This window comes from Rhopalosiphum padi, chromosome 1 (assembly GCF_020882245.1).
Source record: "Rhopalosiphum padi isolate XX-2018 chromosome 1, ASM2088224v1, whole genome shotgun sequence".
Lineage (NCBI taxonomy): Eukaryota > Metazoa > Arthropoda > Insecta > Hemiptera > Aphididae > Rhopalosiphum > Rhopalosiphum padi.
This window is the reverse complement of record NC_083597.1, coordinates 16,577,002-16,594,870: the sequence shown is the minus strand read 5'-3', so window position 1 is coordinate 16,594,870 and position 17,869 is coordinate 16,577,002. Positions and strand designations below refer to the sequence as shown.

The 17,869-nt window shown below is 28.1% G+C and overlaps 1 protein-coding gene across 4 annotated transcripts in view; it reads right to left on the bottom strand.

Moving 5' to 3' along the window:
- LOC132931976 (CCN family member 5-like) overlaps window positions 1-17,869 on the bottom strand; it is a 269,827-nt gene that overhangs the window by 91,232 nt on the left and 160,726 nt on the right. For all 4 annotated transcript variants that reach the window (XM_060998123.1, XM_060998122.1, XM_060998127.1 and 1 more), the window contains one exon: window positions 8,845-8,954. In XM_060998123.1, the coding sequence (XP_060854106.1) occupies window positions 8,845-8,954 (110 nt within the window). The remainder of the gene's footprint in view (window positions 1-8,844; window positions 8,955-17,869) is intronic.

Here is a 17,869-nt window from a genome sequence, read left to right as displayed (position 1 = left end):
TTATTTTACATTTAAGATTCAAAAATATTATAAAAGTTTTTCTAACTATAATAATAAAAAAAAAAGTTTTCCACAAAAATATCACGGTTTCATTTAATTTACATATGGCATAAGTTTCGAAATATTTTGACTCATATTATTATATTATTAAATAAAGTATGGTAACGGTAAGTTATCATACTTTGAATTGGTAAACAAGGCCATGTGGAGTTTACAGCTAGTCTTATAGGTCGCGATGTTTGTGACTGCAAGAAGTTCAGTCTGTTTGTGATAAGGTGAACTGCCATCGATATGGTATTATAGCTAATAGACTCGATAAAAAGATAAACAAACTATACTATTGCAAAAACCTATTATACAACGGAGTGTTACTTATTTTCACACATTTTTTATTTTTAAATTGCAATTATCCAATCTTATTTTGTCGTTAATCGTAACGTTTTAATTTACATTTGAAGTCTATATATATTATTGACAAAAATATTTTGAAATAAAAACAAAATTACAGTCATGATTAACGTAAAATGATGTTGAATCAACCAGTAAAATATTCACTATATAATATATATCTTGTAATCAAAGTATATAAAAACAATTTTTGTATGCAAAAAAAAATTGATTGTGTCATTTGTTTGTCGCAGAGAAACTAAATCAAAATTAATATTTATTCGTAAATATTATAAACTATACTCAAACGAGTCACGTGAAACTGCGCAGTTTACGAATATTCCGAATACATTATCATTTATCAGTAAGATAACGAATAAAGTCTGATTATCCAGGTAGACTATCGAATTACAAACACAATTTAATATGCGTATTTTATATTGATGTTTATATCAAAACAATAATGGATGGCGCAACTAAATATTAACCAAGTTCTGGACGTATTTCAGTAATCGACGTTCTTCATTTCAATATAGACGAATAACTATCCGAGCCCAGAGTCAATACCTATAAAATATCAATCAGAATAATGGTTCGTATTCGGACAGAAAATTGAGAGGTATTACGTTATGCAAATTTATTTATCGTAAGATTTCTAGTCCGTACCAAGCGGCTTTTGGTATAATATTTTTTTGATTCTATAACGCGATGTTTGTCGATATTACATTATTTGTTTTGTAAGCGTTGGCTTGGATTTATTTTAAATCACGGTATTATAGGCGTTACGAATTTATGACTTCCGTTGCTTAAAGCAATATATTTTTTTATATTTATAATAATTACATTCTTACGATTTTTCTGTTCAGCTTCTTACCTTGGCATAACGGACAAAATCGAATAGCAATATTACAATGTCCCAAAAAACAAAAATAAAGAAAACTGTATAAAATATAATATACATTATGTTGAACTGTGTGAATTTATATCGAAATTGTATTTTAAGGTGAATGCTATCACTTTGATTATTAAAAAGAATTACTATTGTTTTCAATTCTCTGTTTTTTGGGATGGTAGGAGAGGGGGGAAATGAATAAATACTCGTAAATATAAACACAAATCAGACGGTCGTCGCTTCTTTTCGATTTTACAATATTATGGGCTTGAATCCACAGGTTTCAGGATAAGTAATGGTGCTATTTTAAAGTGTAATAGACTTTTGCCGGACTTAAAAGTACCTACTCAAAGAGGAGATGATATTAAGATAAAAGGTTCGAAAAAAAAAATCACGGAAGGTAATATGGCGTTTCTCGGAATAAAAGTCATACCAGCACAGATAAGTTTATACTTGCGTTTAAAATAATTGAAGTACTACATTTGCGCTGTAAAGATTAATCTTGTTCGTATTTTCGTTATTTTTTGACATCGTTCCAGAAACCCTAATTTGAAGGTTTCAATCGTCGCTTTTCCGTGTCGCTACATAGTACACGTTATCGTCCTAAGACGCGGATTGTATACATTGCGTTCAGTTTATTTAGCGCGTATTAAAAATTTCGGACCATTTTTCGGTCCATCGTTATGCGGTGGCGCGACGATAAACGTCTTATGGAAATTTTCGAATGCGATTAGCGGTATATTTGAATTGCTATAAATATAATGGGACGTTCGTCTTTCCGAAAGAATAACATACGTATTGTATTGCCTTTACGCTTAAAATATTTATTAAAAGTTATCGAAAGGATTCGCGTGATTTTTTTCTTCTTCTTAGATATCATTCAATAACGTGGTCATTATAATCAGTGATTTTGTTTATTGTATTTTGTATACCGGATTAATAATAATTTTACATAGATTAAAATATTAATATGCGTTTTGAATATGCATGAAGATAATAATTCGTGAGTTATAAGAAATTTAGTTTATCTTGAATGGACGACTGATATAGCCTCTTCATAATAATTATTGTAATATTATTTTCTTTTATGTTCAACGTAAGCTCTTCAGTAATAATATTTTCTTGCATCAACATTTCAGACGTTATCCCATAATTTACATTTTAGCAGTATTTTACAGCACAGAAGATTACTATTGGAATTTACACAATAAACATAAAAATACGTATAACTAATGAATTCTAAAAACCATTATATCAATCTATTTTACATTATTAACATAATCATATTATATTTATTTGAAAAATGATTTTATTTAGACAATATAACTGGAATAAGTTGAATATACCTATTTATACTTTCATTATGGTAAATCGTATTTTTAATTTAATAGAAAATATGTTATAATTAAGTGTGTAAATGTTTTAAATAATATAAATGATTTGAGTAAAATCTACTTATCTAACTTACTACAAATCATTACACACTATTTAGTATACAATATTTATTCAATTTTGTTAAGTATTAACTATAAGAATTTAATATAAACGAAAATGATAATAATAATTATTGTCATAATTAATTTCCGAATATAAGACGACAAATTGTATTGTGATGAACTTAACTTAACCTGAATGTATTTACCTATTTTTTTAGAAAAATTATTTGTCGGCAGGCATAAAGGATTTTTCCTCGCTTTTAACTTAAATTGTTGTTGTTTTTTTTATTATTATTTGTGGCATGAGAATACGAGTTATGTCTTGTCTTCAGGAAGACAAAAATTCCAATGTTCCTGGTTTGTTTGATTTAGGGCGTTTTTGTTTACCATAGCCACGCTATATTTCGTTGTTGTTGTTTTTGTTGGCGGTACCAACGGTGTCGTAACCAGAAATCCTAGTCTTTTAAGTGCAAACACAATCCCCGAAGGACGAGTTTTGGCCGAATTATCTGGATAAGTTCCGTCGAGAAGTCCAATTTTTTTTTTCTTACCATTCAACTAATAGTATAACGATTATACTATAGACTTTAACTAACTCAATTGCTAATAAGGAAAATGTTCACAGATCTTCAAAATTACGACGGGGATAAGAAAAATAAGTACCTACGTAACAAAAAAACCTCAAAACTAGCAGCTATAATTTCAAACGTACAGTGAAAATACTAAATTACTTGGTTGATTTTTGTGGAAGTTTTGTATAACATCAATATTGATAGGCTGCGAGATATCTAAAATGACGAATATCATGTAATTGCTAAATTATTACACTTAATAACTTGATAATATAAATATATATATATATACATAATATATATTTTTATTTTTATTCAATACTATTCTTTACTTAGCTACATGCCCCAGTTTGAACAATAAGGTTAATTGATACAATAATAATCATAGGAATAACACATTAAAGGGTCCTCCAAGTGGAGATACTCCGTTCAATATATATTAAATATTTTATTTCATTCAAACCCTATGCCATAAGAAGGAAAAGTGCTAGATTTGTTTTATTTAGTATTCTATTGGTAATCAATTGATAGCTTAGATATAGAAATTATTACCCAATTATCTATGATGGGCAATTATATTTTAATATAATATCAGTAAAAAAAAAAAAGAACAATTTTAAATTGAAATATTGAGTATAACTGATTCATGTTAATAAATTATTCAAATTACATAATGTTTTAGTACAAATATCTTGTTTTTTATTTTATTATTCAAATTTTATTCTATAGTCTATATTTCAATCTATACTTTAATATAGCCAAAATACAAATGTATTAACATAAACATGAATAAAAAGTTGAATAGTTTATGGTAAAAAATAATTTATTTTTAGTGTTAAATTTTTAATAGTATCATACTTCATTAATATTCTGATAAAATAGATCAAGTTGAAAGTTTTTTTATGTTGGGTGTTTATCTTTTTGTTTGAAACGAAATACAAATATCAAACATTGAAACGTAAAACGTGCTACTGAACTGAATCTAATACTAAAGTTTCAATTGAATGCGCTTTGTGTAATTTTGCATCATTGATGATAGAAGTATTATAAATATAATGTCCAAACGATGTTCAAATTAAGCAGGTAAAGAACTTCTAAACCATGTACTATTTGCAGTTGTATTCCATGTTTTGAATAACTCAATATGCCCAACTTGAACAGAGCGAGAAAGTTTAAAATTAGATTATTCTGTAAGTCTACATACTAGAGTACTGATTAGTTAGCATAACATATTTGGCTTACAAGTAGCATATCTACTAAAAATATATTATATAGTATATGTATTATATATATAAATAATATCTAATTTTGTGAACGTAATAAATTGATATCTTAAAATAGTCACTCATATATTATAATATATTCTAGTTCTCTCATATATTGTATTATATTATTCAATCGTTTGCTCTATGTATGAACACACATTCGTTAAAAATTTATCGAATTCCAAAAATTCGATTTATTTCAACAATATTGAAGGTATTAATGCATTTAAAATTTACCTAGAATATATCATGGACAATCTTTATACAATTTAGTAAAAAAACCAAAAACAAAATAACACTCATTATTAATTTTGACAATATAACTTTACAAATAATAATAATTATACGATACGATATCCTTTAACTAATTTAATATTATCTTTAATTACGTAAATAATATGGTTTAGTCAGTTAATATCCTTGCCACTGATTCAATAAACATTAAATAATAATACATTACATGTAGGTAATTATGATACGCTGTGTAAGTATATGTAATGGATATCAAAATCGTTAAATTACATAAAACAAATAAAAATAAAATAATAGGGATCCACTCATTTGATAATCCCGTATACAATAAATGTGTATTAGGTTTGACACACTGTCAAGTAAGTGGTAAAAAAATGTATATATAATACAGACAAATATTATAATTGTAAATTATTAAATATAAATGCATAATATAATGTTATAAATGATGTAAAATGATACACTATTTTTAATGGATATATTATATTAGTTTTTTAACATATTTTGGTCATGAAACATAATATATAAAATATAAGTATTTTGTGTGATTACAATTATTGTTTTTTTTAGATTTTGAACGGAGTGATAAATTGTATTGATTATACAATGATATATGTATTTTTATTTTTTAGTAGGTGAACTATAGTGCTTTGATTTTTGACTTCAGCCTCTCTTTGAAAAGTAAATTGAATCTAGTTGGTATTTTGTGGGATCAAAAGTAAAACATTTCCAGTAGTTTTCAAAAACGTCAGGAAAAACCCTAAAAAAGTAACGGAAAAACGGAAATTTTTACGTATAACCAGTTTTTGACAAAATCGATTTTTTTATTTTGCTGTAACTCAAAAACCAATCATAGTAAATAATTAACATTTTCACCAAATGTTTATATTAGCTTTATCTATTTACGATTAAATTTTCAAAATATTTTCACTGTTTTAAGTTATTTATAGACATTTAAAATTTTCGATTTTTCTAAGTTTTTTTTTTTCGAAATGCCTAAAAAAAAATTTGGCAACCCAAAATTCTTTAAAATGGAATACAAGGTATGATATAAGTTGTACTTATCGTAGTAAAGAAATAAATTTAAAAATCGTTGAACACAATTTTTGTTTATAAGCATTTAAAGTTCTAATGTTTAGAAAATATATCAAATCGCGAAAATTTGCAAGGAACTTTTTAGTTGAAAATTCGCAAAATTTTTGTGATTTATACCTAAGGTTAAAGAACCCAATACAAGGTTAACCATAAGTTTTCTTTCAAGTAACTGTAAAAAGAAACTCCTGCGTCGATATAAAAAACATTTTGTGAGCGTATAAAATTTAAATTTCTACGAAATCACTTAAAATAATTAATAATACCTATATTACAATTTTAATTTAAGTAATAATATAATATATCCTACTAATTATCCTATACTGATAAATCATCTGTGTTCAGAATCGTTTTTCGTATACAACAATACCCGTCATTGCATTCAAATTTAACACATCCATTATAGTGACCTACTCTCCATCTCTACTATACAGCAGAGCAATACCCACTTGCGCACACTTTTTTTTTTAATTTCACTTTAATTCAATGCAATTTATTTTTAACTTTTTATAAATATACAAAAATTTCCAAAAAGTAATTTCGCCAGTTCAAAACATTTCGTAACATTTAATTATGTTTTGTATTGATTATTGAGAAAAAATTAAAAATGTGAAAAATAAATAAATATGTAATTGCATAATAAACAGCACTCTATTTATAATGTATTTATTTAAATCAATCTACAATTTTGTCAAAATTACAACTTCAACCATTATACATTTATTATAATAAATACATTTTACTTTGTTAATACTCTATTTATTGTAATAATCAAATACATTATTAAATACAATAAATTATATGCTAGGATATTTTTACTGCTCTCCATAACACATTTTAACGGTGGGGGGAGGTAAAAAATATACGAAAGGTAAAAACCCGCTTGTTACACCGGGACCCGGTATTGTGGGCCGCCTACATGCGTGGCTGGGAAGACCACACGGCTGTCTTCAAAAAGGCACAAGCTACGACTCAGTGGCAGGAGCGGGAAGTAGAAACTTTGCAACAGCCAGCAGTTCCCGCAGCCCGAGACACGAGGACAGTCGACCAGCGCACCTCAAGCACCGCCGATAACCCAACCACCACCACCCCGTCCACTGATGGCCACCATAGTACCACATCCCGCAACAACCCGACTATACCTCCTCGTCCGCTGATGGCATCACGCTCTGTCACAATGGAGTGGACCAGAATGCCACAGCCAAAAGGCAGAGGGAAACAAAAAGCTCTAACGGTCAACCAGTGACCGCTCGACCGCCTTTTACCTTACACGCTGCTACCAACACCATCCACACTGCCTGCGAAAACAGCCGTCGCCGCACCACCACCAAGTTGGATCAACTCAACTACCACCAACAGTGGAACAGGAAAAGGATGAAGAAACACCAGGAAAAGGTGAAGACATCACAGCAGTTCCGGCTAACAAAACACACCTCCCCTGCACCCACAACAACCACACCCGCGAGCTATGAACCATGCCCACAGCAGCGTGAAGCTTTGGGGCCGTTCTCCACCGAGGCCACAGCACTGTAAGTATCAAACACTTCCGTATCCAAGTTTATTTTCACCTTCCTTATGAACAATTTTTCTGGGGGGTTTAAATGACCTAGTAGATTTAGTAAAATTTTACTGGAGGGGATATAAGTCTCCGTGGATCACCGGCGTAGCTGGGTTACTGTCAGCTGCCGTCGTAGCTTGCTGTGACGCCTCCGTATTTGAAGTCCAGATCAGCTGCTAGATCCGGTCCAACAGTTCCGAAGTTTGCTGTAGCCTGGTGGTCGGTGGCTGATCTTGGTTAGGTCTTTTGCTCTGGCGTCGTACGTTTATTATCTACTATTATTTATTATTATATTTTTTTGAGTTTACTTGGAGAACCACGTTATTGAACCTATTGTGCAAGGTGTTTCTTAAAAAGTTAACGTAAAATAAATATTTGAAATTCAAAAACTTTAGGTTACGTTAAGTGAAAACGCGAACATTGGCGTTTGATCATTAGAAATGGACTGAACACAAATTCAAAAATCGTATTTTGTTTATAATATTATATTAGGTTGAACCATATTTATCGTTTTGTGGTTACGAAATTTTGTAACAAGGTTCAAAATATATAATATATATATTAAGGTTTGATAAATAATTAATTGAATTTTTATTTTTATTAATTTGTCAATATTTTTTGTATTTTTATTTAAATTATTTCAATAAATCAAATATAATACTGTGGTTATGAGACTCTATTTTTCTATTTGTATTTTATTTAGTTCACATTTTTTTTTATTATCAACACTTATAATAGAGATTTATATTAAAATAATATTGTATGCATATTTATTTTTGCATAAAAAAAATAAAATATTGTATATGTTCTTGTGTATTTGTGGATTTTTAAATCGTATATTCAGTAAATTTTTAGTGCATAATAATATAAGTGTATGCTTTTGTTTTAAAATGTCTTAGTTTATTAAATTCACAGCTCTGTCCAACGGATTGTGTACTATATAGAAATTACATAGATTTGTTGGGATACGTGTGAGCATCTTCATGTTTTACGTTTCGATATTTTTTTGTAATGATTTTTTGTTTTGTTATAAATGTATAATACATGTTTTCTTGATTTTTTTGCGCAACGCAAGTGTTAAGTTTATTGGCCAGTTATCATAGTTTTCGCACATCATTTCACAGACTCCTGTTGAGTACCACATTCCAGCCACCTTGCACTACTAACGTTTGCTCACGCCCCTTTACAGTTGGACCACAAACATGTCTGAATCTCGGCCAAAATCACGACGTGTATACCGACCGCAAAATAAAAAGAAAAAAGAAAAAAAATATCCAACTAAATAGTTTAAGTTGTCGTATCGTAAAACCCTATTCCACGTACACACATATATATATTATGTATATCCGCACGTACCTACTGTCTATATGCGTTTTGTGTAAGTACTTACCTCAGCTGAATCTTGATAGAGATTACAATTAGGACACAAGTCTTCGATGTAACAATCCACACACCAACCAATCACCGCAATGATGACGGAAAACCAGACGATCATTTCACCTGAAATCGTGTTTATATTAGCTATATGTTTGATTTTAAATATATAAATATATTCCATATGAACTAATTAACCGAATACAATATTTTATAAGTATATATCAGATATATTATAAATATTCAAATTAAAAAAATTTAAAAATATAAATTTGATTTTTAGTCAAATAAAATTTCTACATGAAGAAAAACAATCTTCATTGTAAATGGTTTATTATTATTCTTATTATTACAAATACCTACTAGTTTTAAATGATGTAAATTTGTAGTTAACATAATAATTATTTCAGGCAAAAAATAATAAATAAATGAAAGAACATATTTGATTATTAATAATAAGGCATAACATTATATAATTTATTATGTTACAATGTTTTTTTATGAGTGTTTGTAAATAATATTTTTATGTATTTTTAAGTGTAGTTTTATAAAAACATTAAGTGCAATACTAAAATTCTAACCTTCATAAATTTGCATACGAAGTTTATTTAATTAACTGTAAATTGGTATAATGAAATTCTAAAAGTGTAATTATAATAATTAATTTCAAAAACATTATTTTTCGTAATGCAAGGTAAAAGTACAGTTTATATAATTTATTTCATATATTTAAAATAATGTTAATTGGTATTGTTTTAGTTTTACATATATATTGAACATTTGAAACTTCATAACTATATTCAACTTATAATTTTTCGACGCAATCTTCTAACAGAATTTCGTCTATATTAAAGCTTAACGGTTTATCTTTAAGTCGTGGGAAATGTTACCATAATACAAAGGGATAATAAATAATGAAATAGTAAATATTATTAAAACAATCATATAATAATAATATAGTAACTATGCTCTTTGCATATTTTTCAACTAAATTATAATATATTATTTCTACAAATCTTTTTTTTTGTGAATAATATGAATGTAAATTTAAAATTTAAATTCCATAATTAAATTTATTTAAATAAATATAGAAAATTAAATATATTTAACGACAATATACAAAATACGATTATGAATGAAAATAGTAAAATAGACGAGAGAAAGATTTTCTTGCACTTGTAAATCATGTATAAATATTTGATATTTAGTGTGATAAGTATCAACATTTTGAAAATACAATTTTGTTAAAAATATAAAAACTTAAAGAACCAATGGAATTATCTGCTGACAGAGAACTGGGAGATATGATGTATCGGCTGTGTGTGCTAACGACTGAGAGAAATTGATGTCTAAGGAAGACCAAAATATAATAATTATGGTGAAAATAATAGTTATGAAACTCGACGTAAGTTGTTCTTACACCTACACAACGCTAAAATAATTCGCATCAATGTCAGCGATTTTATGATCGTCAACGTCGAGTGCGTGTTTCTTGTGGTTGATCTGAGGTAGTTGTCATACTATGTTATATTAGGTATAATATGTTACAACAGTTTTTTACATAAGTTTACTCATAACATTATGTAATTTGTGCAATCCAAACAAATATTACAATATCTCGCGCCACTCTCAAATGGGCAAAATATAAAAATCACTAAAACAACATGTACTTACAAGTTAATGTATAATTGTATTATGGAGATCATTGTAATTGATCAGATAGGGAGTGTCTTAAATAATAATTGCAATTAAAAGATTTTGATCCCGAATTTATATTAATTATTGTGTTTTTTTTTTAAATAAGTGAGTATCATTAAATGTCAAAAACTAAAATTTACATTATCAACATTTTTAGAAAAAAATAGAAGAACAAATTTTCGAAATTACTTCCACAAACAGCATACAATAACTGTGCCGATTAAAAGTAAAAAAATAATTGATGCAATTGAAAAAGATAATCAACTATTGCGTTGATTGATGTTGATAAACGGTAATAAATTGGAATTCGCCAAATTGTGTTTATTAATATATTTTTATATTTGACAATGTCGCGATACAGTTGACAACGATATTAAATTAAATTATCGAAATTTTCTTAGATATATACATACATTCATAATAATTATGCATACATTATTTATTTGTTGACTTTCAACAAATGACATGCATTTTTACTGAAATTTAAATTTAACAATTACCTAATTTCGTTATAAATAATTGCCTATATAATTTATAATCTATTTATTTATTTATTCATGGCGCAAATGTGCAATATCAAAGAATAATAATTTATTTTGTCACGATTTCAGTGGTGAAAAATATGTACATATAGATACATTTCAGCTGGACTCAAATATTCAGTGTAATATTTACAAGTACTACAGATAATGTAAAATAAATAAAAACAGCAAAATATTTTTGTCTCATTGCAATCAAAATATATATCAAACGTCCATATATAAAATAATTAAAACGACTAGTATCGAATCAGACAATAGATTTACTGTTAGCGCCCAAATAACAATTAACGGTGATACTTAAACGGAAATTAAGTAATGCGATAAAGACACATTTTTTTTCAGATAATCGATAAATAAATATTATATTTTCTAGACGTTTCGAGATTAAAATCGCGTAAATACAAACAGATTACTGGAACAGAAAAATTGAAAAAAATCTGTGCTCGGCTTTTTCACAAGACGCCCCTTTAACAACGTTTTGCACGTTATTGCATCGCAGAATATTTTGACGATACTAATATAATATGATATGCACGGATATGCGCCGCATCGTTTTAATCCGTTTTACGGTCGTGCGGAGACGGAAATAATTCGGTTTTAATCGGAACCGTCTACGGCCGGACGGAAGGGGATTTGACAAAAGGGAATGTATAGGCCGAGAAGATTGCTTTCCTCCAACTCATCTGCACAGGGCCATCCGACGCTTCCGCCGCCATCCATCAGCCGCGCAGTATATTTATATTGGCAATATTAATCCCGGATATTTTTCTCGTACTCGGGAAAACGGCTGGCCGAATGCGGTGACGACGGCGGTAGACCTCTGCGGGGCCGGGGCGTGTTCGCCCAAAGATTCCGCGACGGCAGAATACGACAAATATTTTCCTGCGGCGCGCGCGCGTCTACGGTGCGGCGGCAGCACAATGGGACTTAATAGTAGCGGCACCGCGGAGACGAAATCGATCTCCAGCTGCCTCCCGCAAACGATTTGTCCGCAACAAAAAAAAAAAAAAAATCATAACGAAAATAATAAAAACGAATTATTGGCACCGCGAATATCTCGCCGTTTTTTAATATTTACGCAATCGTTGGACGGTGTTCACGCCGATCCATCAAAACGGAGGGCGGTGGATTTAATATTTATACGACACCGATGACTATACTACTATAATGTAATTATTGATACTCGTCGGAGTGGGCGGGGATCGACCGTATAAAAAAATATCCAAACGATATTTTCGTCACCGACCACCGTATTAGTTCCGATCACACAATATATAGTATATCGCAGATTTATATAATTATTATATATTTTGTTTGCATTTTGATTTTTATAAGTATTTACATTTTAGATGAGCAGAGTGGAGTGGTATCAGAAAAAATATTGGTCCATTAATCCGCTCGTCTAAACTTCATAAATATTTATAAAGTATTAAGTTGTTTATACAAAATTTGAATTTGAATACATCACAATATACTCCTAATAATGTTTTGAAATTAAAAATTAAAAATGTATATTATCATTCAAACGATAAAAACTGCAATGGTAATGAATCATTACTAATGATATATAATATAATAAAACGAATAATTTTTTTATCAAATCTATTGTTTTATAACGGTTTAATTTAGGAGGTAAAAGAAATATTTTTAAAAATGTTAGTGTTTTTTAAAGTAATGAGTGTTTCGTGTTAAATGATTCACCCCGCATATTGTAGGTATGTACGTGACTGTCGACTGACCAAACTTATCGGTCAGTAAAGTTGTACTTACCTTGTAAATTACTCGTAATTTTAAAATATTGTTACGCTCGATGTGTTATCATACTACGAAGAATTGATGTAAATAATAATTTGCACCAAAATGTGCATAAAAACTAATTTTATAAAATGTCACACTACGTAGAATTTTTTTGTTTAAAAGTTGTTTTAATTGACATATCCAGTACAATAAAATACATTATTGTTCACACGGGATACTGTTCGGTAGTTAATCGTTTTTCCCCTTACATTTGATCATGTGCATTATACTGTACATGTAATAATTATTATTTCGTTCATGGCATCACATGATGAACGTTTTAAACGTAAGCTCACACATATAAAATTATAATATATGTGTATAATACATCATATATTACCTATGTATATATATATTTAATACATTGATTCTTTGTTAAAACGATATAAAACAATTATTAACAAAAAAATGTATGTAAAATAATACAGTCCTAAAAAGGTGGCGCTACATATTGTATATAATATGCGAGTGCACAGAATATATATATAGTGATCGATTGGGCCCGAAGTAGGACTATATAGATTTATAATATTCTCGGACACTATCAGTAATCATACCATAAACGTCAAGTTATATAACTATAATGGTATTTTTATCAATTTATATTATGCATTACTGGATGTGTGTTAGTGTGTGTGCGTGTGCATGTGTTCGCATATGCGTATATTGTGTGTTGAAAGGATCTAAATATTTTTCCATAGGCTTCCGATTAACTTCGATCAGCAGTGGTGTGAAACTATTTGAGCGATTTCATCACTTATTATTAAAGTGGAATAAACCTGCTAGTCTACCATACAAATGTCATGATGTTTTAAACTTGTGTCGTAAACTGGTGAACAACGAAATAAAGGACGTCACTCTTTTCGGTTAAAATGTACCAATACATTTTCAGCCAGTACAGTTTTCTTTAAAAATTAAAATTACAACAACTCAACAGCTAAACATTTTAAATTTTAATTAAATATAATTTTTACGATAAAAAAAAATACGCATACTTATAGCTCACCATGAAAAATTAATAAAAATAAAATTATTTGCAATAAACTGTTATAACATAATATTATTTTATAGTTTATACTACGAGTATATACCTTAATACTATAATATTTTATTATTTTGAAAGTAATGTAATTTTCATTTTTCTAGGGGAGGGGGAGACGAATAGAGATAAACGGAGTTGTTTCATAAAAATAATTTACATCACCATCTAATCAGTTTGAGTGTGTCCACAATAAACTTATAGAGTAATGTCAAAATATTTAACCATATAATAAATTCTCATCTTACTAATATATTATCATGTGATGGGAACCAATTATATACTTTGAATTATACGTTATTGTGATCACCAAAACGGTATATATAACGGTAAATTTTAAGAAACGATGAACATATAGAAACTTATTATTTATATATACGTTGTGCTTAAGTTTTTCATAGTAGACATTATATTTAAGTTAAAATTTAAAATTTAAACTTCAAAACTTAATGGAAATTATAAGAGAAAGTCTTTATTAGTTTTTGAAAATTATAAGTTTTGAAAAGCTAGAACAAAATTAGACGTCATAACTCGTTGGAAGCTCATTGAACCTATGTGTGCTACTATAATGTATTCGAATTGAATAGATATAATTTACTTCGAAAAAGGTAATATAATATATAAAATCCATGGTTAATATACAAGGAATTTAATTGATCTCCATAGTTAATACGGCTAATAAAAAAAAGCTAAAGAGGATTCTCGCAGACCACAGTAGATCATAAAAAATATTATTATGCAAGAAACATGTAAAATCGTGGCATCGAATACAAGTGTTATTAATATTATATAAGAACAAGAAAAAATAATATGAAAAACGTAAGAAAATTCTACCTGCTAACTATAATTGCATCTCTGGAGTATACAAAGCTTTAGGCGACATAAAACAGATGATAAAAGAAGATGAACATTTTTTCATTATTTAATACCACAATAAGACACATGCTTATATTTTATGGTAACACAAATTTTAAGTTATTATTGGAAATAAATTCAATATATATATATAGTACATTTAATTTTCATCATAACTGAAGTATACAAAAGTATAAGTATAGATACAAGTTTTGACCAAAAAGTGCGCCGTACAAAATATATGCAATAAGAACATTGCAATATGTTCGCAATGATTAACGTACAATATAATATATATTATTTCTCTCTTATAGAATCACGATTTACTAATTTACTATACAAAAATCCTTTATTTATTTATTTTTTTTAAATTTTGTACCGTTAAAAATTACGAACCCTTTCTACTCTCGCCATATTATAATACTTAAACCCGACTTTCCTACAATACACTGGAATTCCAATGAAATCAGCTACCCGATATATTTACCAGACGATAAACACACACACACACACACCAAATTCAGTTGTAAGAAAATGTAATAATATACACAGGTTTGATTTTTTATTACCTGCTATCATCACCTTAGTTAAAGTAATTTTCTTCAAGTTTGTGTAGATTATAAAATATTTTTCACAGAAATTGATATCATTACTTTTTTAAACTTTTAAATCATTTTATATTTTTAAGCAACAAGCAATTTGCTTTTTTTTTCTTATCCAAAATAGAAACTCATTTTCAAAATGTTAACATAAAAGTATGACTAATACAAATTGTACATTATAGAGTTAAAAGTATTTTACAATTTAAATGTTTATCACACTTATATAATATTACAACTTACTGGTATAATATTGTTCAAAGTATTGTGTTGAAATGACTTCAAATTATGTATAAAATAAAACTGATTTTCAAAAGCACTTATTTTTTACCGATAAAATAACTGTGTACCTAATGAAATAAAAGAACCACCTTATATATTATAGATTTTCGTATTGTTCCAACGTTTCGCGTTTGTAACGCAGCAAGGGCGAGATGCTATAATAATTACTACATTTAGACTTGTCCGCCATGATGGGGTCGTGAATAGATCAGTCATGAGAATCATCTTATTACTTATTAGTATCATTGTTCGGGCCGTCTATCGCACATAATACACGCGAGCTGCTAATCTCGTGTATATATAAGTACAATATAGTCGTTCGTATTTTCCTATTCTCCAGTACGATACACGGAACATGTTTTGTTCGGTCTTTCCGTTTGTACGATTTCAATTTGCGACGATGATACAGCAGCATATGATGAAATACCTGAGCTACGATTATTTATCCACTGCAGTCATATAGTATAATAATATTACGTTCATTTAATTTTACGCGTTTTCGACGTCAAAATGTACACAGCGCATTATATACAACGAGTTATCACGGTGTACATTATATCATCGTAATATCTGAACAATTTTCGTTTCTGATGCGGAGCTTTTCAACTGTGAGTACATGGCATTGTTGTTTACTCATATAATTAATTAGCACTATACGCATAGTGAAAACTTCCGTAATTATTTTTTACGTCCATCGAGTAAAAAAATTACGAGATAGATAATAATAGTAAGTAAGTTTTGAACTAAATAATATTGAGTACCTAATTAAACTTCAAGTGTTTTTATTTTCTATGTTCAGTGTGTTTTCATATATAATTTACCCAACATTATAATAATTAGTATACATCGATTTTGGACTATTATAATTTTTTTTTTTTTGATTGATTAAAATTAAAATTTTCAGCATATTATATGCTATTACAAGTTTGATTACCTACTAATTACAAGTTATAAATTACAATTTTTGATATATTTTTTAAAATATTAATATTTACGATAGAAAACGTATAATATTCATTGTACTGGTCGAATACGTCATATTTGTGAATTGTATAATGATTGCTGTATTTGTTGTTATCTTGTCATTTTTAAGGTCTATTCTCACTGCTCGGGGCTGGGTTTGGGCCGGGTTGTATCATTTTTCAGCACGTCCGGGTAACCCGGGTGTTAGCATTCGCATTAAACGAATGAAGAAGTTAGTACAGATTATTAAATTACCGCCATATTTTGGATTTATACAATTTATTCCTCGAATTTTGTTTTTGTTTTAGTTAATAAAAAATCTATTGTTGGCGTAAATAGTGAAAATAGTATTTATATATTATATACTGATATAATATTAAATTATTTACTACTTATTACGGTATATTGAAGTCGATAATATAATATTCGGGTCAATACGCAATGCCAATGAAATGTAACACGACGTTATGTGTATACAATTTCACTACCTACTGTTATACAAAATATACCAACTGTGGTATTATTGATTCATTACATTGGATAATAATATCATTATTATAGTGTACAATTCATCTGAACATCAATAGTAAATTTAGTTGTTAAAATGTACTATAATAATATAAATGTAGGTATATTATTTAATAAATCGGAGTTCGATATAATAAGGGCCACGGCGGCATTATAAAAATTGATATTATAATAGCTTTTTTTAGCATATTATGTACATTATACTAAAATTATATGTGTATTCTTTATAATATATATTATTAAGAAAATCTACAGCTTATATTAAAATCCCATAAAACTTAATACTTTATGAAAAAGTATAATAGATGATTACATCAGAATATTCAATAATAAATAATAATAATTAATTTAAAAAATGTTTGAATATTCAAAAGCTTGTAACTCAGTATTACAAATGATAAGTATGAATGATATTATTGTTCGTTTATTTACACGAATTGTATACAATTTTAGATTGTAAACATCATAAGTGGATCATGCGTGATGGGTATAAACCATGTTCAAAATACTGTCTAGCAATCAACAATTAAAAATTATATTTCGTCATTGGTCGAATGAATTATGAAAATTCAAATTCCTGATTGTCATTTATTATGTCAAATTGTCGTATGCACGATTTTATAATAAATAACTATTTATACATAACAGTTATAAATAAATATCCGATACAATAGTCTTTGAAACTTGAAAAAAAAATCATTTACATTATATATTATAATCAATATTATTATAATACGA